The sequence below is a fragment of the Centropristis striata genome, chromosome 16 (genome assembly GCF_030273125.1).
Source record: "Centropristis striata isolate RG_2023a ecotype Rhode Island chromosome 16, C.striata_1.0, whole genome shotgun sequence".
Classification (NCBI taxonomy): Eukaryota; Metazoa; Chordata; class Actinopteri; order Perciformes; family Serranidae; genus Centropristis; species Centropristis striata.
Window position 1 is genome coordinate 10194337 of NC_081532.1, and position 27277 is coordinate 10221613.

Here is a 27277-nt window from a genome sequence, read left to right on the forward strand (position 1 = left end):
CCCTCCACACTTCAATCAAAACACTTCCTGATTGTTCTTGGACATGTGATTGAATAAGCCAATCAGGTGTTAAAGGAAAATGTGTGGAAAACCTGCACAGACACAGGTACATCTGAAAAAACTTTGAATATCATGGAAAAGTTCAGTATTTTTTGTCAATCATTTCAGAAAGTGAAACTCATACATTATATACGTAGATTCATTACACATAGAGTGAAATATTTCTAGCCTGTTTTTCTTGAATTTTTGATGATTCTGGCTTTGAGATGATGAAAACCCAAAACTCAGTGTCTAAGAAAATTTAAATATTGTGAAAAAGTTCAATATGTGAGTCCACAGTCAGTGGTGAATTGGGGCCATGTCCTCTGCTGCTGTTGGTCCACTGTGTTTTCTGAAGTCCACAGTCAACATAGCAGCCATCCATCAGGACATTTTAGAGCTCTTCATGCTTCCACGAGCTCTTTGGAGATGCTGATTTCATTTTCCAGCAGGACTTAGTACCTGCCCACACTGGCAAAGGTACCAAAAGCTGGTTCAATGACCATGGTGTTACTGGGCTGGACTGGCAAACCTACTCGGCTGACCTGAACCCCATAGGAGTCTATGGGCTGTTGTCAAGAGGAAGGTGAGAGACACCAGATGGAAGTCTGTCCGTCCTGGGAGATGGATCCCTCCTCTGTCTCTCCCTGAGGTTTCTTCTTCTTTTTTCCCTGTTAAAAGGGTTTTTTGAGGAGTTTTTCCCTGGCCGATGTAAAGGTCTAAGGACAGAGGATGTTGTACCATGTACAGTCTGTAAAGCCCTTTGAGGCAAATCTGTGATTTGTGATTTTGGGCCAAATTGACTTGACTTGACCAGACACAGATGACCTGAAGGCTGCTGTAAAAGCAACATGGTGCCGTAGGCTGATCTCCTCCATGCCACGCCGTATTAATGCAGTAATTCATGCAAAAGGAGCCCAACCAAGTATTGAGTGTATAGAAATGAACATACTTTTCAGAAGCCTGACATTTGTGTTTAAAATATCCTTTTTTTTAATCTTATGCAATATTCTGATTTTCTGAGACACTGAATTATGGGTTTTCATGATGTGTAAGCCATAATTATCAAAATTACAAGAAATACAGGCTTGAAATATTTCACTCTATGTGTAATGAATCAATATCATATACGAGTTTCACTTTCTGAAATAATTGACAAAAAATATTGAACTTTTTCACGATATTCTAATTTTTTTTTTTAGATGTACCTGTACATTCAGATGTGGCTAGTAAAATATCAACAGATATATATTTTTTCCTGTTGTAAAAATTATAATAACAGCCAGATTTACATTTAAGGGTAATTCCACTTTACTTAATTTGATTCGTATATTTTGTAACTTTAGCCATTTTTATATAATTTTATTCATCTATCTATTATCGTTAACCACTTATCCGAACTTGGGTCGCGGGCTGCTGGAGCCGATTCCAGATGACTTGTGCGAGAGGCAGGGTTCACCCTGGACAGGTCACCAGACTATCACAGGGCTGACACATAGAGATAGACAATCATGCTCTCATTCACTCCTATGGGCAATTTTGAGTCACCAGTGAAACCTAACCTGCATGTTTTTGGACTGTGGGAAGAAGCCAGAGTACCCAGTGAGAACCCACTCTGACACAGGGAGAACATGTAAACTCAACACAGAAGAGCTGCAGGCCGGAGTCGAACCTGCGACCCTCTTGCTGTGAGGCTAACCACGACACCACCGTCCCATAGCCCATTTTATTATTGTTCACAATTTATCTGTGAATGAGGTAACAATGCTATAATTGTGTTAGACGTGGAGAAAAAGTGTCATCAAATAAATAAATAAATAAAAAAACAGTTTGTCAGCAATCCAACACTATAACCACACTACATATCCCCTTAATTTGAAGGTAAAATAAAATAAAATAAAATAAAATAAAATAAAATAAAATAAAATAATAAATATAGTAAATGATCCATCATGTTTAGGTTGAAATGTTGGTGTACACAAATATGTCCAATACTGTCATTCTATAAACTGTGATGTTGCAAAGAAATTGATAGAACATTAAATCAAGTGCTTTTATTAAGTACATTTTTGAGGTTTTCGTACTTCAGTTTTTCTATTTGATGCACGTTTTTACTCCATTTCAGAGAAGAAATATTGTCATTTTTACATTTATCAAACAGCTTGAGTTAGTTATCCATTATTCTACAAAAAAGAACAAGGATTAAAGAACAGCACAAAACATTTACACAGATCTTTTTCCTTTCTCCGACCTCATTAATCATCTCACTACAGCTCAGATTTGTCTTGTGGCTCTCTGCAGGGGCTCGACTCCAAATTTGGGAGCCACTGGACTGTATAGTTAGAACTAGCTCCACCTCGACCAGCTACAACAGTCAAATGCTGCATGCACATTGATGCATCAGTATTAATAATCTAATAATTTCGTATATAATAATCAATCACTTACATGTTTCTGCAGCTCCAGTGCTTTTACTTTTGAAACATTATGTACATCTGTGCTTTTACTTTGGTAATATTCTGAATACAGGACTCTCACTTGTAATTGAGTCATTTTATGTTGTTGTATTGGAACTAGATGTTACCTCCTCCACCAATGAAATTTGTGGAATAACTTACTGTCATTTTTTATTGTTTGTTTACCAGTGTGATGGTCTGCTGGTATTTCTGGCCCTGTTGGGCTTTTTTATTTCTTGTCACAATTTGGCAGCCTCCACAGATCACAGCGAGAAGCTCGAATAAATACAATCTTACTATTATGGCCCCGACTTTGTAAATAAAACTCAAGTTATAGGCTAATAAAGCAGAATTGTCTTGCACATTTTGTATGAGCTGGGATGATTACGGTGTCTGTCTTGTCATCTCTTTTTGCCAGTGGGCTAGTTTCTCCTCAAAAACTCACAATAATCCTAAAAGTTTAGAGAGAGAATTAGCTTTAGATTAAAGTTGAGGGATGAATGTTGTCAGTGGAAGGTCCTCACAAGTGCAGCGGGACAGAGTTTTGTGTGTGTGCTGAAAAAGGCGCAGCATGAGCAATGACAGTGCCAGGGTCTAACAGGGGGAACCAACTTCACCAGGGCTCCAGAGCCTAGATTCATTGCTTTAGTAGCAATGCATTTTTGATGTGCCCCCTTTCTGCTTCAACTTCTCCGTACGACCCTGACGGAATAACAGCGCCCCCAGCACCCGTCCATATAGCTTAAATTTACCCTGTGACGTTTGCAACGTGTAGGTGTTTGTGTGAGTGTGTGTTTGGTGAGAAAGAAAGAGCATAGGGAGACCAAAAGAAAGACAGAAAGAGAGAGGGAGACAGCAAGAAAGGGAGAAAATGTTCCCCCTTGCCTGTTAAATATTTGAGAAGCCTTCTGTGGAAAAGTGATGCAGTCAGAGACAGGCCTGTTAGCTCAGTGCGCGTGTGTGTGTGTTTATGTGTGTGTGTATTTGGTGGATGCAGAGAGAGAGACAGGCCTGTTAGTTTGGACTAATTCAGGCGTGAGCGAGCGAGAGGGAGCACTTTCACTGTTTATTTATCTACCTGGGAGAGAGAGGGAGGGGAGAGAAAAAGGGTGGGGAGAGAAGAAGAGGAAGGGGTGAGAGAGAGAGACAGAGAGAGAGAGAGAGAGAGAGAGAGAGAGAGAGAGAGAGAGAGAGGCTGGCCAGGTTGTCACAAACCATTAGACAGACGGGCCCAGTGTGCTTTGCCCCATGTCAATGAGAGAGGCCCGGTTAAAGACAACCGTGTGTGTGTGTTTGTGTGTGTGTGTGTGTGTGTGTGTGTGTTTACATCCTCCTTTGTGTTTATTTGTTTATGGATGAGGTGTGTGTTTGCAATTGACAGAGAAATAATGTGCACTTGTGTTTACTGAAAGTGGCTGAAATTAGCCAAAAAGAAAGGTAAAGGCTTTGAGTGTGTGTGTGTGTGTGTGTGTGTGTGTGTGTGTGTGTGTGTGTTTGAGAGAGAGAGAGATAGAGAGAGAGAGAGAGAGAGAGAGAGAGAGAGAGAGAGAGAGAGAAAATCTCTAGACATTGATGAGAAGAGGAGGCAGGCTGCCCTCATTGTCTTAGACAAAAGGAGCTCCCTGTGCCACATCTAGTGTATGTGCACACACACTTACGCCTGTGGTGTGTGTGTGTGTGTGTGTGTGTGTGTGTGTTGCTTGCTCATTTGTAAAATACATCAATATTGCAGAATTCAGCCAAAACACTAGTGAAACAGCAAGAAAGAGAATACAGAGAATAAAATGCGGGAGGGAAAAAAAGAGTGATTTGTTCAGACAGCATGTGGCCAAATAAAATGGAAGTTTCTTTACGATTTCATGGCTCAGTCTCCATGCTGGAAATGTTTATTATTATTATTTTCAGAGCAGGGATATAAACAGTATTTCTCTATCACACACACACATACACTTGGGCCAGTTAAACTCACTTGGGGTTGGAGCTGTTCCAGTAGACAGCGTGTCTGTCAAATATGATCTTCTCCTCTGCCCACACGGACACCCAGGACAGGATGGTCAGCACCACCACCTCCATCACACACCTCTGCCCGAGCTGGCACAACATCATAGACATCCGGGGGAGGGGAGGGGGTCTCTCTCTAACAGGGATCAGGCTTTCACTGCTGCTGCTGCTGCAGAAATCCTCTTTAGATCATTAATGTCCGTCTGCGCTATTTGGACCAATCGGTTCGGCGGTTCATGGATCGTTAACTGGCTTGATGCGAGTTCCGATAACCACCAAGGCTGTTTCAAGTCATACTGAATGCCCTGAAATTCACTTTCAAACTTCGTCTGCCACGGACGGATCGGCAGCATTCACATGATATTTATAATCGGCGGGATGCTGCGAGTGCGTCTCCTCTGCAAGGTCCGAAACTTTTCTCCCATTACGCGCAGCCCCGGGGAGATAGATGCGCCACTTGGATAAGATCCCCCTCTTTCTCCAAAAAAAAAAAAAAAGGAAGAAAAAAAATATTAATTACACTCCAGAATTCACCCGAGGTTTATAATTCTATTAGGGATCTCGTTGCTCATCCGCAGACTAAAGACAACGTCAAAATCGGCCGTCATATTTGTTTACCCAGATTGGTGTTGGGGATTGAGCCTTGCGCACGCTTTGTTCCGCTCCTCTCTCACACCGCAAATCTCTCCAGACTGCGTCCACTTGACCTTTTCTCTTATTGCAGTTCAAAGAAATACATCCAACATAGACGATCGCGCTCCTTTCCCGTTATTTTCAGTCCAAACTTATGACACAAAAAACAACTGCGAGACGGGAGCATCCTCCTCCTTCTCCTCTCTTCACACACACACAAACACACACACACCAAGAGCTCTTACAGCATCTCAACTTGGTGATCCCTCCGCTCCGCTGTCACTGGCTCTAATCCAATGTGACTCCAGTCGCGGTGCGCCTCCACTTTTTCTGTGCGTCACGCTGACCGGCGCAGCCAGGGGGAGCCGCTGATGATCACAGCTTTAATCCGAACACGCTCCCCGTGCAAACCTCCACCTATGGCGGCAATAACACTCTCACCGGCACCCTGATTCGGTGTAAGTAACCCCCACCCCCCTCCTCTCTCTCTCTCCATCTCCCGCTCGCTTTTCTCTCTGCGCGGGCGGGGTCTGTAGCCGTGCCGTGCCGCGCTCCCTCCGGGGACTCGGGGCTGGCTGACTCACCGCGTCCCAGTGATACACAACCGGGGATGTATAGAGAAAAGCCTCAAGTCAACTAAACACTTTTTTTTTTAATTTTAGAAAGTTAACTGACCCTTTTAGTGCGACATGAATTATGGATTTGGGTGCAAACACGATTTAAGATGATTTATTGAGGTTTTCCAGAGCAATCTGGGAACTGTAGTTTCTTTCTTTGTCAATGTTTACTTATTAATCACCGCTACAACCATCTGTTTGACTGAATGTGGTTTATTTGCGTCGCAGCTGGGCATGTAAAGCACCCATAAAGTTCACTATGTGTTTGAAAGCTGTGGCCTGATGGATGGGCTCAGGGAGAGGGAGAAAGAGGGCGTCTGATGGATCGCTGGAACAGTGGAGTCATTTTCCATCAGTGTCCATTAGGCCCAAAGGGCAAGCGCCGAGTCTAAAACCTGTGAGCCATAAACCTCCAGATAGCTGTGTCTGACAGAGCGCTGCCACCCCTGCTGCCTCTGTCCCTGTCTCTGTGTGTGTGTGCAGACGCCTCTGCAAAAACAAATCCATCTTAGGTCTTTAGTCTCAGCTTCGATGGAGGGAGGTCTGGTAACTACATTGTTTCCACAAAGCGTGCAATCATTTTTCCAACATGTGTCTATAGCCTGGGCAGAATGAGTTCCAAAGGATCAATTCACTCCACGAGATGGGAATCGATTCAAGAAAATTATTTGCTACGAGTTAATTTGCATTCTTTAAAAGGGCATAGCGTTAGTGCGGGCCCCTGGGCACAGACGGGCCCGCAACACCTCTCCTGCATAGGAGCAAGAAACAGTTTGTAGTTGTTTTGTGCTTCTTTGTAGTCAGTATGTGTCATTTTGTATCTTGTTTCTTCTGCATCTCTTCGAAAATGTGTGTCGTTGTAGCAGTTTTGTGCCTTTATGCTTTCCTCTTTGCAGTAAAATGTCTCATTTCTCTTCATATTTGTCTCTTTGTTGTCAATGTGTAGTTTTGCTTTTTGTAGTCGTTGTGTGTCTCTTTGCAGTCATGTTTTATTTGTGTCTGTATGCGTTTAGTCTTTGTAGTTTTGTGTCTCTTCGTAGTTGTTTCTCTTCATTGTCGTTTTGTCTCTTTGTTGTCATAATGTGTCTCATAGTAGTCAATGTGTCATTTTGTATCTTCTTTTCTTTTGCATCTCTTTGTAGTCGAAAATGTGTCTTTGTATTAATTTTGTCTTGTTTTGTGTCTCTTTATAGTTGTTTCTCATAGTAATTATGTTTCTTGGTACTTGTTTTTGTCTCTTTGTTGTCATGTGTCCAATTATCAATATGCCATTTTGTAACTTGGTTTACATCTTTGTTGTCGAAAATGTGTCTCTTTGTAATTTTGTGTCTTGTTTGTCTCTTCATTTTGTCTCATTTGTGTCTGCATGTGTTTCATCTGTTTGTAGTGGAAATGCATCTAATTTTTTGTCTCTTCATAGTGGTTTCTCTTCAGTCATTTTGTCTCACTGTTGTCATAATATGTTTCTTTGTAGTCATTGTGGTTGTTTTGTGTAGTAGTTTGGGGTGCTGGGGTCTTGAACTGAAGGCCAGGGTGGTCCCAACACATTTGGCCCCTGGGCCTGTCCCCTGTAGGCCCATTCGTGGTGCGAGTTAGCAGACTGAACTGAGAAAAATACAATCTATAGACTCAAGAGAAAAGGATGTTCTGCAGTGTACAAACTCTCAGCTTCACACAAACACTCTTCCAAAATGACACTGACTTCCCAGCCATCCCAATCTGAACGGGCCTGTGTTATAATATGAAATTGAACCTTCCTGCAGCTCCATCTTTCACATCTTATTGTGCCTCTCGGTTGGATCCTTTATGCAAAGTGTCCTACTTTTGCTTTTGCCCTGCTCTGCCTGCAAAGTAATGCCTATAATTTGGGCTGCATGAATTCAGGCAGGGAGAGAACCCATGCACCCCCATAACCCAAATACAGCTGCATGTTGTCCGCCTCTGTGGATGAATTATTCAACATCTGTCTGAGGCGTGCATATGTAAACAGGTGGATCGTCTCCTGATGGCTTTTTTAAAGGGGAGCCACTACAGACCAAAGACATCCTTCACCTCAGCTTCAGGCTTTTCCTTCTCTGCTGCAGTGTCACCCTGAAAGTGACTTTAAATGTAATGTAAGCTGTGCCGGCTACACAGTTTTGGGTTTATTCAGATATGAAGGTCTCTTAAGTGATCCTAAATCTTAAAGGAATGTGGGTCAGAGAGCCAGTGTATAGATACATGGCTCCTTAAAAGGGCGTTAAATCCGTGAATTTATAGCCGGTTAAGTCTGTGATTGCTCTGCAGTTTAACTCTGCTCGAGAGACATAAATTATAGACACATGAATTATCTCCCAGCTTCAGATCTCGAAACATAAAACAGATGAATGTATGTCTTTCCAAGCTGTTGACTAACAAAGGAGTCATTCACATTCAAGTCTCACACATCACACATACAGCTTTTTCCCCCCTCAAAGACTAACTGGCTTTTGTGGGGATTGAACATGTCAGATTATATACACAGGACAGTCTCTTGAAGCACTTGAGTCCACATTCAGTCCCCATCAGGGTCGATTTGTGTGTGTGGCCTTGGCGTTTGCCAGTATTTGCTTGATTAGAGGCCGCAGTACTAATGTAAATAAATGTTGCCAGATGTGGAAGGATCCCTGACCCACATGGTTTCATTTAGCCCCCGTGCACACAGCAATGGATGAAGCCAGGATCATCCCGAGGGTCTGGATTGGGCAAACAAATGGAGAGAAGGTGGGGTACGGTAACATGCATGACACACTGAACTAGTTAAAAGTGCAAACAGTGACATTTCTGATGTTCTAACAGAGCTTATACAGTAAAGCTTCTTTCTTTGAAGTCAAATAACTTTTGGATCAGAGTACTTTTGGAGAATAAATGCTTGCCCTTGCTGTACACGTAGTGCTTGCCAGTTTCATCTTTTTAAAAATGCGTCTCGACAGATTAAAATTATATCAAGTACCATATTTTGTGTGCCAGTTGACTTCTAGCATTTGATAACCTAAAAACATCACAAATCTATGTTTGGATCATCTTACTTTGAGTTACCCTTGCACCCAATTATGCAATCTCTTTGCATTTCAATATATTCCAAAGAGGGCTCTGGGTAGACTGCTCCCTGCTCTAAATTACTCTTCAGTGCAGAGTGAAATACTAAAGATGCTGCAAGTAAACAAGGGTCTGAGGTATCAAAGCAGCATCAAAGTTTCTGCCATGCAGCTGCCTCATTGGTAGGAATACACTGAGGATTTTATATTTAAGGGGGAAAAAAGTATCTGAACATATCTTAGCAGAAGTGACTGTTCCAATACCTCAAGGGCAACATTAAAATAAATCATCTGTTCAAGAGCGCAACCTTCTTTTTTGCAGCCTAAAACCTGCTGTTGAGATTTTTTTTTATGTCATTTCGGTTCCACCCAGCAAGTGAAACAAGTATCTGTCTCCATGATGACCTTCATGCATGCCTTCTTATGCAAACTAATAAGAGAAACAAGTGCCTTGGCTGTGCCGTCGCTCACACCAAGTTGGAGCACACTATATTTAAGACCACACTCCACAAACTGCTGGGATTATACAACAAAATCCAGCTCCTCTCAGCCACAAATACAGACACCGCTGGACTCAATTCTCCTCTCATTTGTCCCCCTCTGAAAAGGCAGGGAAGATCTGAGGTTAATCCTCTCTACCGCTCTGTAAGGAAGTCGAAGAAAAGGGGAAAAAAAATAAGGTATAATAATGCCAGAAAGCCCAAGGAGGCACTTGAGATTAAGCCACTAACTATTGACATTGTGTGAGTGGCAGGTAAAGTCACCTCTGCTCAACAGCCTTCGATTACCAGCAGAGAGCAAGACCTCCCCCTAGTGGTTCAGGAGGTGTATAGCCAGTTTGTCATTGAGATATTTTTTTCTTCCCCCTCACACCTCCCTGAGGAACTTGGTGCTAAACATGGATGTCAGATATGCCTGATAGCCATGCTTGTGTTTTATCTTAATTATTCATCTTATGAGATACAGAGACTTAGTTTCCCTAGCAACCTGGCTCATCTCCTCAGAGTCAGACAGACCTGCTAAACTGAAAAGGTCAAAGCAGAGCACAGGAGGATTATTCAGAATCATTGAGAATAGCAAGTATCCAGTGTTGCATATCAAATTAACTCTCCACCCCGCCATCATCATCATCACAGCAGTTTCATCAAAGGATTGAGCTGAGCCCAGATGAGCAGTCAGTCAAGTTTCAGATGGGATGAGTACGAAGTTGGAAAATACAGTAAAAGATTAAAATAACCCACCAGTAGTATACAGGATGGGAAATGTGGAAAATGTTACGAGATGTTAACCGATACAGAGCAGCAGTTCCAAAGGACAGAGAGGAAGAGACAGAAACCAAATGAGGCCAGATGAAAGAAGGAACAAACTAAAGATTTATTGAAGGCAGCAGAAGATGCAAGAGACAAGAACAGAATGGCAAGGGCGGGAGTGGGGCACATACAGAGACACTTCTGTGTTCAGATAGGTTTAATTGTCTTTGTGTTACAAAAGTTGTTTTTTTTGTCGTTTTTACAGCTCCGCAGAGCTCAATAGGTCTGTATTGTTTTATCAAAATATACATGTTTTGAACGTAAAGTGGATATAATCCAAATGATTTTGTGGTACAAAAACATGAATATATACAACCATCAATCCCGCTTCATACAATAACCCCACCCCGCCCCCATATAAAAAAGGAGAAACATAAAAGCTTTAAACAAAAATCGAAAGGCATATAATCTTCTACACCATAGACTGTGGTTCAATTAAGTATCCATTCTAAAGCAATCGCTACCAAAGTAGGCGCTTTGTAAAGTCAAACAAAAAAAGGGATACAATATACAGTATAGGCTGATAGGATATTTAAACTTCATGTGACAATTGTCCAAGGCATCTGAGAAATGGAAATCAAAAGAAAACTGAAGCCTTGTGTACTTATGGAAATGTGAAAACACCTTTAAGAAGTCAAAACTCTACAAAACAGCAGGGGTAGAAGATACTTTGGTCCTTAACAGCAATAACCGCCTGTAGCTACATGAAGCTTCTTTAAACCATGCATAATAATCTTTTACAAAAATAGAGACAGAGCGCATCTGTATCTGGTCCAAAACTACAGTGGTCGAGGCTGTGGAAACTGGTGCTTGAGGCACGCAGGAATGTGACGACGTTTAAGACTTGAGCGTGGTGGCGCCAACTTGGACCTAACGTTGAGGAAAAAGTGCACTAAAGAACCTGACTGTGGCGATACGTGGACACAGACAGGAGTGGGTGAGGGCTATCTCACCCTGTAATCCTGTTATCCTGAATTTAAGAGAAAAAACTTACTGGGTATTTTAACAGTCCAAGACTTTTGTTACTTTTTTCAGTTGACAAAATGCCTCCAAGCTGCCCTCTCTCAGGTAGAATTACCTGACTATAATGGGATAAAGGCATCTTTGCTGACAGGTAAGATAAAACACCTGAACGAGAGGTAAACAGAGTCAACTGACCGGGCCAGAAAAGTATTTCAGCCTCAAGGCACTGTGATAATGATCAAACCCAGCCACTACACAAAGGTATCAGTTAAGCTTCGAAGTGATACACATGTAAATGCTAATAAAAGAAAAGATAAATGAATATATAGGTGTCCACATATAAATGAACATAATATGGTTAAATGACGCCCCAAACACCACTGTCCCCTACTGAAAAAGGACTAAATGGAGGTGAGTGGGGACTGTAAGACAGGAAGGCTGGATACAGCTCTAACTCCTGCCACAAAACACCTAACAGAGCTACATCACCTAGCAAGGATATTAGGCATCTAACCGACATACATTCATAGTTTCTACATACATATAATGGGGATATATGCATACAAAGATAAACATTTGTGTTTAAAAAGAAACAGAAGATTGAATGAGCCACTTCCCCCCCCTCCACTTTAACAACGCTGGTACATACCACAAGGCATTTTGGGAGCCATGTCTTTTGAAAAAATAAAGCCAAAGCAATGCTTAAGGCAATCTGGTTTGGGGCAAAGTAAGGCACAAGACTGCAGATACAGATACTGAAAGAAAAATGCATCCTTATTGAATGACTTCAGATAGTGGTATGGATCCCCAGAAGCAAATAAGCGGGTAGTTAGAAGATAAAATCAAAATGGATATTGGGAAACACACTGATTGATGGGTCTGTGAGCCAAAACAAAAATCCTTTTGTATCAAACCGTTTTTTTTCTGACTGGCCAAACAGGTTCAAAGTGGCATTTCAAAAAAGGCACACACACATATAGATATATATCCACACGACTATCATAGTAAAAGGAATGCTGAAGTGTGTCTGGTGTGGATGCGATTCTTCCACATGAGCATACATCTGTGGTGGAGGGTGTCTTTTGTTTAGCGATTTGGTCTAAAGTGACAGTTCATCAGCTGCCCCCTACTTTACCTCCATTATAATGTTTCTATGCAAAATGTTGCCCCTTTCACACAGCCCCTACATAAACCTTTATGATGGAACAAATTACTGATTTGGGTACCAAGATGCTTTTCTGAACTGGAACCAGAAACACAGCGATTTATTTTACTGATTCCTGTGCCGGCATTGGGCCAATTTGTTTTCATCCTCTGTTACGCTCGTGCCAATGCATGTCAATAGTATTTACATCATTATGGGCAGGACATACTGCTTTCAAGTGGAGCTAAGCTTCACAAAAGGGAGTAAAGATAAAAGGAAAATATAATCACTCAGCAAAAACAACCTCCTCCGGGGAAGAAGTCCACCTAATATACTGCGGCATTGTACAAGAAAGCAGGATTTTTTGAGGTCCCAGTCAAAATCAGAATGCCCCAGAGTCAGCCATTGTTAACAGGACTAACTCAAATACGTAACGTGTAAAACAACAATTTTTGTGTGACATGAGGGAATATATATTTTTCTAGATTTCAATTTAAAAATGCCTTGTATTTTGTGCCAATTTACAACACCAGAAAACATAAGGAAGTAATGCCGTTTAACATATTTTGATGACTTAAATGCAACACTGGTAACAGTATTTGGAAGCAAAAATGATTAAATGCGATACCCAAACCTATTAACGATGAGGAGTAATTAAAAATGGTGAAGGGAGCAACATTCTACAAAGAACCACAACCATAAATATGTAATAGTGGCCATTTCCACTGAAAGCAACCTTGTCAAAAGTAGCATTCAGATGGCAATAGACTTGGAGGAAGGCAGGAAAGGCACTCAGATGGTAGACTTTGAGAAGGACACTCGAAGGTGGTGGTTCTCTCCCAGATCGTGGTTGTGGAACTCGATGAGGGACTCAATCGCCTCCTCGACTGAGCCCATCTGGATCAGGGCCATCTTGCGGTCTTTCCTGTTAAATAAAGAAGGGACAATGTGTTCTCAAAGTGTCGAGACATCCTACTCAGACTCTGAACAATAAAGAGAAAGACAGACAAGAATTCAAGCACCCATAAGGACCTAACAATGCGAGAAAAGAAAAAGAGTTACAAAAGTGAGACTTACTGAAAGAACTTGAAGGCCTTGACTGTGGCTCCTGAGCTGGCAAAAAGCCTCCTGAGGTCATCCTCCACCACAGAAGGCCTAAATAGAGAGAGGAAAACAAAGAATCAAAATAAAGCATTTATACATTTATGTTCCCTTTACTTATTTGCATTTTTGCGTGTATTTACTGGTATTGTGAAACAAGACACAAGAGGCCTGATTAAATCTAAAAAAAATGCAGCTCTAGAGTAGCATGTTTAGAAAATACTGCCACAACTACTTAATCCCAGGCACTAAATATAGAAAAAAAAATGAGTCAGGACTACAAAGGAAAAAGCTTACAGCACAAAAGCTGTTGGGGGAGAGAGTGAGAATAAAAATGAGGCTGTTGCAGCAGCACTCACGGTATGTTGGAGAGGTGAAGTGTTGCAGAGGGTGGGAAGATGTTGGAGTAATTTTTGGAGCCGGGCTTCTTGAAGCGGTGCAGCGGCGAGTTGCTGTAGTCCTTTGTGAGACCCTGGTCCTCGTGGCCTTCTCTGGGCAGCTGCACTGTGGTGTGTTTGGATGATGTCACACGCATGGCCCTGCCGTGAAGACGCTGGCCGTTCAGGTGGCTCATTGCTGAGAAACAATAAGATAAATTAATTTTCTTCAGTTCCCTGCTTACAGGGATCATACAGATTTTAAAATGGGGAAATGTAAGCATGGTACCAAAACCAAAATGAGGTTCTATCATCACATCTAAATCTGCAGCAACCAATGTATATTGACACTTATTTTACCAGATGATTATATTAACTTTGACTGTATATTTTCATTATGATTATTTAATGCTTGCCAATTTCAGTAAGGATCAATAGAGGACTTCTATGAGGTATTAGCTTTTCTAGTGTGAGATGTAAGGATACACATGACAGGATTATTTCAATTCAAATATTAAAAGATTTTTGGTCTATGAGAATTGTGTAGATGGAGCACCAGATTGTGTTGAAGATCAAGTATATACACAATACCAAGCACATTCCTTTCCTTAAAAACATAATTGCTACGATTTAGCATTTTCCAAACTTTGACACAAGAGACTCACAAACAAACCCTGTGCTTACAATATATTTGCATCAAATATCTGAAAATATTTTCTATACATCTATTAAGTGTAGTTATGTATGGTAAAACAAGTTAATAAGCAGAAAACAGGCGCTCATTGATTCATCAAAAGAAGATCCGCACTGTTTGCTCAGTGGAGGCCCACTAGGTAAAGGCTCTAAACAATGCAAGTGAGGAAACAAAACAAGATGAAAGAAAATGACACATCAAAGAAAGCGAATCGTGTTTTGCAGGGCTGGAGTGTAGCTACCTAGCTGAGCCTGTGTGCTATCAGACATCTGGATCAGAGCGTTCTCCTTTTTATTAAACAGGATCTTCACTCTCATCACATCGCCATACACACCTAGGGAGGAAGAGGAAGGGGTCACAATACAAGTGAAACAAAGAAGAACACAGCCTTAACAGAAGCTACACAGCCAATCACAGCAACAAAAACAATTTAAACCATCACATCAGGGACATGAATATTCATACTGCTACTAACTGAACACTGTCTGATTAATAAGTAATGGTCAGGCTATTCTACAAATTTTATGTTCAATTCTGCATGGGATCTCTAGAACTAATCCTACATAAGCCCTCTTTGATTACATTTACCCAGACGCCGACAGCTAACATGGTTATGCTTGGGAAGGGAGAGGTAGTGATTTAAAAGGCAAAAAAATCAAGAGAAGTAAAATGAGTGGTTCTGATTGATTTGATCATTCTACAGTGAAGAAATTGTTAATTTCTTGACCAACTTGAGGGCCTAATAGAGAGACATGCAGGAATAAACTAAACATGCACAAACCTACATTAGAGTAACTGAGACAAACTGCAAAGTAATAATATGGTGACATTATCCGAAGGATATGTCATCTTACAAATTGCTAAAAAAAGCAGCAGCATTTCATCTTTATATGTAATGTTGTTGAGTGACTCAAGGCAACTGTGGAAGTCAGCTAAACAAAAATGAAATTTGCCGAATGTTCATGCCTTAAAATTGGAATCGTTCTGAGCCAAATAAAGTGTTGACTTTTATCCCTGTCCTGAGGGTGATGCTTTAGAATTTAGATCAAATTCCTGCCTCATTCCCAGCAAAATGATACCCACGTTCCCGTTTAGTGCGGCAATATTTTCATTGAGGGCTGTACTCTTTGAAGATGAAAAACTGCAAATGTTTTAGCCCGTGGACAGTCAAGCACTGCTGTTAAAATTAAATGAAATGCTGCAGCTTTGTGTGGTGTTCTCACCTTACTTTCCTCACACAAACCCACAACAACCAAAGCAGGTCATACAAACCCCCAAAACAAACAGACACCCCCACCCTTCATAGCCCTGTAGCCTGATGACGAGCCATCAGTGGTTAAAAAAAAACAAAGCCAACAACATGAGACAAGACATGCCCACCTTGCCAGGTAACAGTAGTAATAAAAAAGGAGATGAAAGGATGATAACGTACCGAAAAGAATAAAGAGGCAGTGTGGCGTAACGCTCTTTAGAGACAGCAGGGGGAGCAGCGGGGCAGGGGGCCAAAGGGGGATAGGGAACAGGGGACAGGGGAAAAGAGACGGAGCGGAGTGGAGGACAGTGGAGTGGAGTCGGGACATGTCCGCAGGCCACAGGCAGCGAGGTCCACAGGAAGGCCACAGTACCATGGAGGAAGGAGAGGCATGAGGGACGAAGAGAATGAAGAGAGGACAAGAGGAGGAGGAGAGGGTTCAAATAGTATGAGAGGAGGAGGAGAAAGAGAAAAGAGATGGGGATGATGTGGAGGAAACAAAGATAATGAAGGGACAGATGATGGCAAAATTGTGGGGACCAATAAGGTGCCAGTGTTGTGTTTTTATTGTGTTTAATTTGTGGGTGGTGTCCGAATTTAAGATGATGAATTGGGGAGAAAGAGGGTTGGGTGGGTGGAAGGAGGAGTGGTTGTTGTTGTAGTAACAGAGGAGTGGCAGAGGGGAGAGGGGGACAGAGGGAACAATTGGTTGTGGGGCGTGCAGTCAGTTGGCAAGAGTTGAGGTGAGGGGGTTTTAAAACAAAGAGGGAGAGGGGGACAGAGAAAGAAGAGAGAGAAAAAAGGAAGTAAAAAACAAGGTCAGTATACACAAAGAAATGTAGTGCTTCAGACAGTAGAACTGGCTAAATTAAAATGCACTGTCACTATGGGAACACTAGGAGAAAAAGAAGAGAAAAAAAGATTAACAATGAAATACAGAAAAAGGCAGAGACAATATGTACTTTTAATTACAAGCTATTTGTTTAGATTATTTATATTTACATTATAATAAAAACAGTCAAATCTGAATGTCAATTTAAATAATGATATTCTAACTTAAATGCTTATCTTAAAATTAACATGCTAAATGTAATGAGTGTGACAGACTACTTATACATTCTACACACTATATAAAAAAATTACCTAAATCATGGACATGGTGTGTATCTTTAAAGAATACAAAGAAAAAAGTAATATTGTCTCTCCAACAACTCAAGAATGATTTCAACTAATGGACAAAAAATGAAGATATGAAATGGTAAGTTTTTAAAAAAAGAAGTTAGTGTTTTGAATAAACTTAAAATTCACAGTGAGCAAAGTGGCAGGTCAGAAATGCAGCAGGTTTGGTCAAACACAGAGAGGTCCTGAAAGAGAAGAGGTGTTGACTCGATGACCCCCTTTTAATTTAAAAAAATAAAAAACAGTGGTAAGGGTATTCCGACTATTCTGATCATGTGGAGGTGGTGGGAAATGGGGGGAGAGGGAAAAACACTGGAGCTCTTGGTACAAATAGATCCAGGTCATTGAACCATAGTGTAAACAACTGGCGTAGTACTTTTACGTTTCTCAGCACTTCACTGACAGAAGCAGGGTGTAGAACTGTTTAAGCCTAGTGAGTTTACTGACCTCAGGGTTCAGATTGCTGACCAACAAGACATGGTGTCCCCCAGTGGCAGTGAGCCCTGACAGGCCAAGCCGGCTAGCAGCCGCTGCAGCAGCCGCCATGCCACCATGGCTCACGCCCAGGGACGCCAGGGCACCGGGAATACCAGGCATCGACAGGCCTAAGAGAAACAAAATATTTACTTTCACTTGTACCAACCGCTTTCTACAAACTGAATATCACTAACTGAAAAAACAAATAATAAATGTATTTATTAATAAAATATGAAAATATGTATGGACTTGTAAATACATTCTCTAAAAAGATGAAATACAAAAAAAATTGAAATCAAATCAAAATAAATAACTATGTTGTAACGTTAGTGCACTTCTTCAACCTACAGAATACTCAAACATATTGGACATTTTGGTAAACAAATAATTCCAGTCAGGAACTGATGATCTTGTTTTCATAATCACTGGAAGCCAAAATCATGATTGACATTTGATTAAAACCAGTCCTTGTTGGTGTACTGACCTGATGCCTGCTGGATGGCGAAGGTTGGGGGAAAGGCATGAGCTCCACCATAAGGAGAGGCTGAAATTAAGCCTGGAGCAGCTGCAAAAAGAGGCAAAACAAAAATAAGAACCCAAACAAAATTATTATAACCCCCCGAAGTTATAATACTAAGGCAACTGTGCAATATAGGCAATGCTAATCATAAATGATATCAAAAACAAAAACAAATCCTGTCCCAATCATACCAAATGCAGCAGCCATGGTCTGGTGGTCAATGGAAGGCTGTGAGTCTGCAGTGGGGAGGTCTGGTCGGGTGTAATCCCGACTCTTGTCGTTGTTGTACTTGACATTGAGGCTGGTGAGCTTGGAGAAGCTGATTCTCAGGGTACAGCAGGCATTGTAGATGTTCTGTCCATCCAAAGACTGAGACAGACATGTAGCATGTTAGACTTACTATACACATATTTGTTAAGCATTTAACACGGGTGATTGTAACTACAGTTTCGTGTTTGAGCAATTGGTCCCACAATGTTTACACTGCCCTGAAGCAGCAGTGTAACAATGTCAGACTGAAACAACATGAGAAAAGAGAATTGGTTGTACCAGTCTTACCAGTTTGGCATGCTGAGCTGTCAAGCCATCGGCATACTGAATCAGAGCCTGGAACTGGTTGTTCTTAGTGAAGGTGATGATCTTCAGCACAGTGCCAAACTTAGAGAAAATCTGAAGGGGGAGATAGCAAGATTAGGCGTAACATCACAAAACACAAATTTTCATTAAAATTGTAGTAGAAAAGACAAAGCGAATACATTGCATGCCTTTTATCCTGCTATTATTAACATGCATATTTTGTTTATTTAGCACTTCAAGATTTGCTATGTATTTTGCTTGTAATAAAGCCACAGAGAAATATATCTTGGTATCATAATGAGAAAAGGAAAGAGGCAAATGCAAAAAAAGTGAGTACATATGGCAAAGTACAGTTCTGTGTTCAACTGCTAATTTTCTTGTTGAGTACAAATGCAAGAAAATAGTTAGGTTTGCTTACATAACTGCAGTCTGTTGTATGAGTGAAAAAGGGACTGGCATATAAGACATGTAAAAACAACTAGGTAACTTAGTTGCTTAAGCAAAAACTGCCCTTACCTGGTGTAGTACATCCAGGGTGACCGGGTAGAAGAGGTTCTCCACGATGACTCTGAGTACAGGGCTTTGGGACCCTGCTCCTCCCATGGTAGCTGGATCTGCAGGAATGGCCATGCTTCCCATCCCACCTCCATGCAGTGCATTGACTGCCTGCAGAGCTGCCTGGGCACGCTAAGGGGAAAAGAAAGAGAAAGTTAACATGGGTGGAGAAAAGTGTGTAGACATAAATGACTGAGTAAATGCAGGTGATCATGTTGTTTGTTCAAGGCAAATATTAATTTTAAAGTCTCAGTGAACTTAAAAATACTTCTCTTCAGCTTTAATCTGTATCCCCGTGTTAACTGTTCATATATCTCTGGATGTATGGCAAATATATAACATAATAGTATAATAAGACTATGGGTGACTACCCAAGCACACCAGTCATGCAAGCACACTTCAACATTTGCATGCCTTGGTAGCTACTAGACCATATTGAGAGAAATAGGAAGAGATGCGTTTGTTTTGTACATGGAACCTAATTTTGCCCACTGACATCCAATGCGGCTGTTGTCTATGTCAGGGAGCTGTTGCTGGTGATTCTATGTTACTGCAACGCAGGCTGTACATGGAAACACTTGCAAGCTGGTGAGCGGAGAGCTCTGGGCGCGAATGTCATGGGGTACGTGGGAGGCCAGGTGCCATTCATCAGTGTGTGCTGCCTGCGTGGCATTGATGTGAAGCTGGTTGAAAGAAGGCAAAGTTTCCCTTTCATCTATTCCTTGCCCTCCTCCTGATCTGACAACAGGTGAGGAGGGTTTGTACTGAGACAACATTCCTCCGTTGCTCCGTTTTATGCTGAACTCTTGGCAGGCCCACATTTTTGTGATCCAATAAGTTGCGATGCATTTGATTTAAATCCCTTTATTATCTTTCTTCCACTTAAATATTGTTTCACTGGGAAAGACATCACAGCACAGATACTGACTTCCGTTTCATGGGGACTAAAACAAGCCATTTTCTGTAGTTTACCTATGAAATTCTTCTTTCAAAGTATCGCAAAGTTATACCAATAAATTTGAGACTTTGAGCGAACAGCGTAACTCTAAGTACCTAGCAATTTATACAACAGCAATGTAAGCCTAAAAACAGTACACATGAAAGCAAGTGTGTATATATGTGTGAGCGCACATGCTTACCACTTGGTTGGGGGAGTTGTCCGTCTTGAGCTCCTTGTGGGTCGAGTATTGCATGTAAATGGGGTGGTTTCTGATGACAGGAGTAACAGAGGAGTAGTAGCTCACCATCGTCTGTGCACACTCCTCACTGTTCAGTTCCAAGAATGCCTGCAGAGGAACACCGGAGAAATGTATTCAATTTGTTTATTCTAATATATAAAGTGCCACTCTGATACTGTTTATTAAGCGTTTCTGATAATTTAGCAGGTTAGCTTAAAACCCCATTTTTGCTGCCCATCGACAGTGCTCTGCTTTTAGCCAAATTTCATTTGACATCTTTATTAGTTTGGACAAAGACGGGCAGGTAATAGAAATGGGAGATAATGAAGACATTCAAAGGGATTCAATGTCTTCCTCCAGGAAATCTCAGCAAGTTAAATTCTACTCCTACCTACTTAACCACAAGGATTTGACAAAAGGGTCATTGTCAAAATTTTCAGGCCAGTGCAGAAGGTTAGAAAGCTGATCCTTGGGCCTAAAGAGAAATTTCACTCAGGACTGCAAGTTATACAAGTTTGGTGAGCAACCTGCATATACAAGTCCATACCTGGTTTTTCCCTTTCAGCATCAGCAAATTAGTGACCTTCCCAAAGGGCAGTCCCAGGCCAATAACTTCAGCCTCATTTATGTCGTTGGGCAGCTTGCGTACATGGACCACACGTGATGGAACACCGGGACTGCGGGTGTCACCTTTGAATTTTTTGCTGTCGTTGCCATTGGCTGCAAGAAAAAACAGAAGCAGATACAATCAGGGAGGGAACAGAAGGCTCGGGTTCTTCTTGAATAATGGATTGATCGTCATGGCAACACAAACAACACAGAAACGCCAAGCACTTCAATAAAAAGGATTCGCCCCTCCATGGCAACCCCCCTACCTGAGTTCATGATATAGGGCCCGTTGGATATGCAGGAAGAAAAGAGTTCGTCGGATCCCCTCTGCAGAAAGAGAGAAAACAATGGCTCACTTCAGTGCATTCACCAATGAGGGCACAGCATAGCAGGTGGAGAGCACGGCTCTCATATTACCGAGCCATTGTGTGATAAAGCAGGAAGTAATCTGATAACCAAAAGAGGATTGAGCTAACACGCTTGAAAAGAACCCTACCTTCCTCACCAGGAAGAATTAGCTGGGATTGTCAGGAGGGATATTTGACATCATCATACTAATCTCTTCCCATCCCATTTTATATTCAACAGTATTTCGTAGTGCAAAACCTTAGCCACAATTATGACTGGTCGTCATTTTCAACTCGAGGCAATGCACCACATCAATATGTTTTAATGCCAATCACACTCAAGGAGTCACAGATACTGCTCAGCTTGAAGCATGCAAGTCAGCAGTAACACCTTAGCTTGACAGCAGCTGTCATTCAGTACAACCCATCTTCTCATAATTCAACACACTGACCCCCTCTAGATCAGAAGACAAGATGGGGATACTCCAGCCCACACTGCTTTACTGTCTGCTGACAGCCGTGACTGTCATCCCTCTCCCTCTCTAGTAGATATAAAGTGCTGTTTCCAGGCTGTTCTCGGGGTTGTGTGTGAGTTTGTGGTTGTGCGAGATGAAGTACAGCAGTCACAAGAAGTGGCTCAGCAGCCTAAGCCCTACAGCACTCTACAATGAAGGTCCTGTTCCGGCTGAGACTAGGGGCATTGTTACACGACAGCGCACACACATATGGTGCCCCAAGGACTCTCTGGGAGCTGAAGAGCCCTGAAGCGTTTTAACAACAACCAGTCATGCAGGTTTGCAAGCATTCAACTCCACCTTGTGTATCTTGGCCTTTAAATATGCAAGGTGGTGAGGGTTCTAGTCAGGCTTTTAAAATGCAGGATTAAGGTGATCTAAGAGAGAACATTTGGTGGTGCCTTTAAAACATTGTCACAGGGCGGTATGGGGTAGTGAGTTAGTTGCCATGAGACACAACACTGTAAGCAGTAGAATAAACTACCCTTTGACTTCCAGATGGTTTGGCTGAGTCGGTCACTCTCTCTCTGAGGCCCACAAAAACAGCGTCTGCTATCTCAGTTCATGAACTAAGAGCAACAAGAGACATTCCTATGCCTTTCACTGTGGCTTCAGGCTCAGGGGCCTCCCATTTTGGCAAATGTTCAATTCTGTACATAAATGGAATGCATACAGGGCAGACAATTACTGAGCTAAGATAACTATGGTACAAAATAGACCACAAAACAAAAGGGGACCAAAAAAAGGTTGTGACTAGCCTGCTAACTTGTATCTTACTCAAACATTATGATAAAAATGTTGTGCAATACAGATCATACTGAATGTGTGAGAGGAATGCATTCTGGATGGTGGGAAAAAAAGTAAAACTAAAAAAAATATATTTCCGCTTTATAAATGGGCCAGGGCCAGATGCAAGCCAGAAGAAATGAAGGAAGTGGCTCCCTTCTGACTGATGCTTGTGGGCAGGCAGTGTCACATTATCAGTCAGCAGACTGACTCCAAACAGGAAGAGCAGCTAGCTCAGGCCTGCTTCCAGGGTTTTGCTAAACTTCCTCCTGGGGACTGATGGTTACTGTTCCATGGCAGGACTCTTTCTCTCCCTCTACTTCCTTATTCTAAAAATAACCAGAGCTTAGACAGTCAATAGCAAAGAGCAGGGACATCAAGTCACATACAAAAACAGAGGATTGTGTAACAAATAACTTAATAAAATAGCTATAGTTTTTGGAGGGAATGTGGTAAAAAGTGCAGAGAAGCACAAAGTTAAGTTACGAAGCCAATGGAAGAAAAATAGAGCTTATAAATGGTTTGTTAGTTTACTCCAACAGAGTGCCAAACCCATTTTTTTCCCAACAAAAACCCACTAAATGTGTATCGACTTGCTCACATCCTTTGTTTGCTCGGGAAGCTGACAGTATAATAGCAACCTTCGGGAGACGATGACACATTACTGGCTCACATACCGAAACTGTTGAGCAGCTTTCCTGTCGCCGACAATGGCCTACCTTGAACCTAATTTTTAAAGGGGAACATGGACTGAGGGCAAGTTCCCAGCTCCATACACCACATCACACCTGGTTTGCATTGCATCAAAGGACAAGGAAAAAAGAGTGTGGGATTTGGCAGCGTTTGTAAAAATATGATCTTAATAAGTCAACTAAATCTAACATGAATAAGCAAGCAACTGCCTTTTAGACTCTGCTGGGGGGTTGGTGGGTGGTATTCTCCAAGGATAAGCACAAAGGAGAAGAGTACAGGTACGGACATGTTTGTTCAATGTGATCAGCCTCTGCCAGTGAAGGGGGCAGGGAGCTGTGCCTCACCAGGGGGCTGGAGGGGGGAGATTGGAATGCGACCGCGGAATGCCAGACGCTCTGCCCAGACGGAATAATTACAGATTCCAGCAAGGCAGCGCTCCATAACTCAGCATCATCATTACCACAGTACATCAAATCCAAAAAAACAGGAAAAGTTAAAAGAAGAAAGAATCACACCAGGAGGCAAATCTTGAGTACCGATCAGCACTCATCAAACCATGCATTGTTAACATGTTGAAAAACAACAGGCCTTACTGAAATGAATAGAGGGGGTGGGGTGTGTCCCCGTTATGGGCGTGTGTATCTGAGTGCTTGTTTAAGCAGTGTAAAGACCTTTGGCCAGGAGGATGAGGACAGTTACGCAGGATCGTTACAGCCCTAACTTGAGTTCAATTACTCCTCCTACACATAGTTGCTCGAGGCCCTGTTACCAAGGATTACTACTTAGGCAGGCATTTTTATTGGGTACGCAAGTTAGCAAACAGCAGTTGGCCAAAAACAAATGTACTCCCCCCTTCAACAAGTCTGCACACACAAACACGTAAAGAAGGGTTGTTATTTCCGTTAAATAAGCACACAACAGCTCCTTCGTCACTGGAAAAGATAAAAGCAGATTCAGACAAAAAGGTGCAACATTGGACGATACTTTTGCTGCTTTGTGTTTGTTGAGTAGTTTTGTGCTAAAACAAGGCTGAGAAAATATCAAGCACTTGGGCAGGATTCAGCTGCTTTCTTAACATTCCAGTAAGGCCAACGTGCTATTAAGGAACACATAAAACAAACAGGAAGTTTAATTTCCCTACAGCAACACAATCTAACAGAAACAGGACAGGAAAACATAAAGCCCCACCTCAGATAATCTATTCTAATTGAATTATCAAATATTCCATGTCCAAAGTCTTGAGGGCTGCTCCAACCTTTATGTGCTGAGCATTGTATATCATAAATCTTTAAAAATGAGAGTCGGCCTGCAACTGCAAGCTCATTAAGACATGAGATATAGCCTGGACAGCAGTTCTGTAATTATAGAGGAAGCTCTTGCAAACTGACAGACTGTGTGTCTCAACTCCCCAGTGCCAACACAGTTCTTTTCCATTTCCACTCTGACTTATAAAAAATAAATCTCTCAAAAACACTGCTGACTAAAAATTAATTCGGCTGCAGGTGGGACACATGCAGATGTCCCTGCCAGTTATAAAATTGTGAATACAATAAAAACTCATTATCTGATCTCCAACCTAATTTGGTAAAGGAAAAACCAATTACAGCAAAAATGTGTATCTATAATATGGCTATAAATGCATTTTTTAAAACTCCAAAACCTGATAAGTGAGTCAATGAGTATTACAATCAACACCACACACACACACAAATGTACAACTACAGTATTCACTTTGCAAAGACCGTATCTGAAGTGTCGTCAGTAAATTGGGGAACGATAAAAGAAGCAGAGCTACAAAGAGAGAAGAAAAGATTATTTAAAAAAAACTGCCTACCTTTGTGCCAACTGATATGTCATGGACACCTCTGTAAAAGAGAAAGAAAGTTCAGAATTGTACAGGAAATCAAAGAAAATTGCCATCATGAGATCTAATTACACAATGCATCACAGCAAGCACAGTCTGCACTCTGCAGACTCAGTCATAAAAAGGGAGTCATATAGTACAGTTCAACCAAAAGCAAACTGACTTATTTTTTTCATTTACGGAGCTTTGAAATTCAGAAAGTATCACAGAACAATCAAGTAAGACGTGCAAAAACATACAAGATACTTACTCAATTTCAGGGACGTAGCCGGATCCCAGAGGGTACAAGTCAGCGTCTAGGCGGCTGTAGTGGGTTGGCAAAAACATAAGAGCAAACTTCAGAGTGGACACTTTGCATACTTACAAGTAATAATGAAACAAATCTCGAATAACAAATGCACATCGAGCGTATTGTTGATGCTAAGCGAGTTCGATGAAACATTCACACTGCATCAAAAGTCCTTTTAAATTCCTCGAATCCATCTCATGAAAGGCGTACAATACACTTGATTGTGGAATAAAAACGCTATTGTGTATCCCACCCTGTTTAGACAACCAGGTATAGGAGTCTCTGATTCAATCAACGGGAAATGTTCAGGCCAGACATCTTCAACATGGCCCTGGCAGACAAATGAATGCGGAAATGAGACACGTTGCTTTAGCTAGCGCCTGAGCTCCCGTGAAACCAAGTTACCAAGGTAGTTAGCCCAACGGTAACTAACGTCTGGTAGTAAACGGCCGAGTAGTCTGTAAGTTCCTTAGATAAAAGTTAGTTAAAATTATAACCCTAATTAAGTTACGTTTGCTTGGTGTTAGTCCCTTTATCACAAAACTATAAAATATGTTTGTTCAAACGATTTAAACAACTACGGTTAGCCAACTGTAGCGATGGCTAGCAGTTGCTAGTTAGCTTACGCTCTGGCTAACTGTTGCATGTTTTGATGAAAAAAAAAACGGTTTCAAAACTTTCCCGGTCTCGCGGTTAACAAAACAGCCGTTGGGTTCAAAATGTTACTAAGCAACCGAAATATGAAAACAGACGACGCAACGGTCGGTTTACCATATATAAATTTAATCTTTAAGTGTGGTTCTTTTTCACTTACCCGTCCATTGCACAAGAAAAAAACTGCAGGTCTGAAGCGAAGGTAGGGCGGCAGACTTGCTTGATTTTCTTACAAAATGGCTGAACACACGGAGGCGAGCGCTGATTAGTCCAGGCACTTTCAAGAGCCAAAAACAGGCGGGGACAAGCTTCTGCTTGAGCAGGGATTGGACAAGACGACTATCATTTTGTGAAAAAAGAAAGGCCGCGGCAAATTTCCAGCACATCATATCAAATGGTCAGGTTTGTTTGAGTTGTATGTGATGAAAAGCCTACTTTGAATCACCACATCGTCACCCCGTTAAAATAATCGCCTAACTCATTTTTTCAAGTTTTGCAGAAAACACAAAAAAAATTCACCAAAAGTGTAACACATGACATTTATAGATCATTTCACTCAAAAAGGATGTAACAAAGGAAGGCTATTGGCATAGTAATAACACTGTGTGTAAATTATGTAACTTAAGAGAAAGAAATGACAACAAGGCATTTTTTTGAACATGCCTTTGTGACTTAAGCAAAATATGGTAACACTTTATTGTGAAGGTGTCTACATAAGAGTCACACAAGCCTGTCAGAAGCATGACATGACAAGTATCATGAGCATTAATGTTACTTCAAAGTGTCAATAATGTTCATGACACATCCCATGTCATGTTTATAACATGCTCATGTCACTCTAATGTAGACACCTTAGAGTATAGTGTTACCAATATTAGTGTCAACAATAAAAAACTGATAAACTAAACTGATAACAAAACAATCTCCCTCTAGCTCTTCTTTGCTGGGTTCTTATCTGATGCCTATTAATGTGGCAAATTGTCAAAGAAGTGATTATCTTAAAGGGGTAAAATCACATGATCTGATCGAATGAGGATGTAGGTGATTTTACCATAGGTGGCCGGCGTCATGAGGAGATGATTCAGGCTAAAAAAAAACCCAATTTTGACAAAAAATGACTTAGGCGATTATTTTAATAGTGTGACGACATGGAGAAAATGAAAGACTGAAAAGACTAGGGGCTAGGGGGCAAGTAGGGAGGCGCACTTAAATATATGGACTCTCATAATTCCTTATGATTATACAGTAGGTTACATCCCAGCAGTAAACACACCTTTAAAGAGGAATACTAAGGAAGTGTTTTATAGTGCATTTCAATGAGCACCATTGTCCACAAAACTGGTTTAAAAGAGGAGTGGTAAAGAAATATGGAGCTCTTTTACTTGACTCAAA

The 27277-nt window shown here is 41.4% G+C and overlaps 2 protein-coding genes across 4 annotated transcripts in view; both read right to left on the bottom strand.

The window, feature by feature from the left end:
• The window catches only part of LOC131988750 (ephrin-A2-like), a 92387-nt gene extending 86826 nt beyond the window's left edge, over window positions 1-5561 (bottom strand). For both annotated transcript variants that reach the window (XM_059353982.1, XM_059353983.1), the window contains exon 1: window positions 4465-5561. In XM_059353982.1, the coding sequence (XP_059209965.1) occupies window positions 4465-4607 (143 nt within the window). In that variant the 5' untranslated portion in view covers window positions 4608-5561. The remainder of the gene's footprint in view (window positions 1-4464) is intronic.
• A 4591-nt stretch (window positions 5562-10152) lies between these two features.
• On the bottom strand, window positions 10153-26121 carry LOC131987923 (polypyrimidine tract-binding protein 1-like). 2 transcript variants are annotated; one of them, XM_059352850.1, is made up of 16 exons: window positions 26046-26121; window positions 25193-25246; window positions 24913-24943; window positions 21004-21064; window positions 20676-20848; window positions 20090-20236; window positions 18912-19082; window positions 18378-18488; window positions 18011-18188; window positions 17784-17864; window positions 17270-17427; window positions 15824-15857; window positions 14633-14725; window positions 13680-13896; window positions 13297-13374; window positions 10153-13144 (listed from the first exon to the last, which is right to left on the bottom strand). In XM_059352850.1, the coding sequence occupies exons 1-16, from the start codon at window positions 26051-26053 to the stop codon at window positions 13012-13014; spliced, it is 1728 nt and encodes a 575-aa protein (XP_059208833.1). In that variant the 5' UTR covers window positions 26054-26121; the 3' UTR covers window positions 10153-13011. The 2 variants fall into 2 exon arrangements, with proteins under 2 accessions (XP_059208833.1, XP_059208834.1); XM_059352851.1 differs by lacking the exon at window positions 26046-26121 and adding an exon at window positions 25485-25903.
• Window positions 26122-27277: the final 1156 nt, after the last annotated feature.

Bases quoted from the DNA above. Each gene is read 5' to 3' on its own strand.
- LOC131987923 (XM_059352850.1), bottom strand. The intron at 20,237-20,675 runs GTATGGACTTGT...GTTCCTCTGCAG, and splicing joins TGCTGAAAGGGAAAAACCAG to GCATTCTTGGAACTGAACAG. The intron at 17,428-17,783 runs GTCAGTACACCA...TGTTTCTCTTAG, and splicing joins CGCCATCCAGCAGGCATCAG to GCCTGTCGATGCCTGGTATT.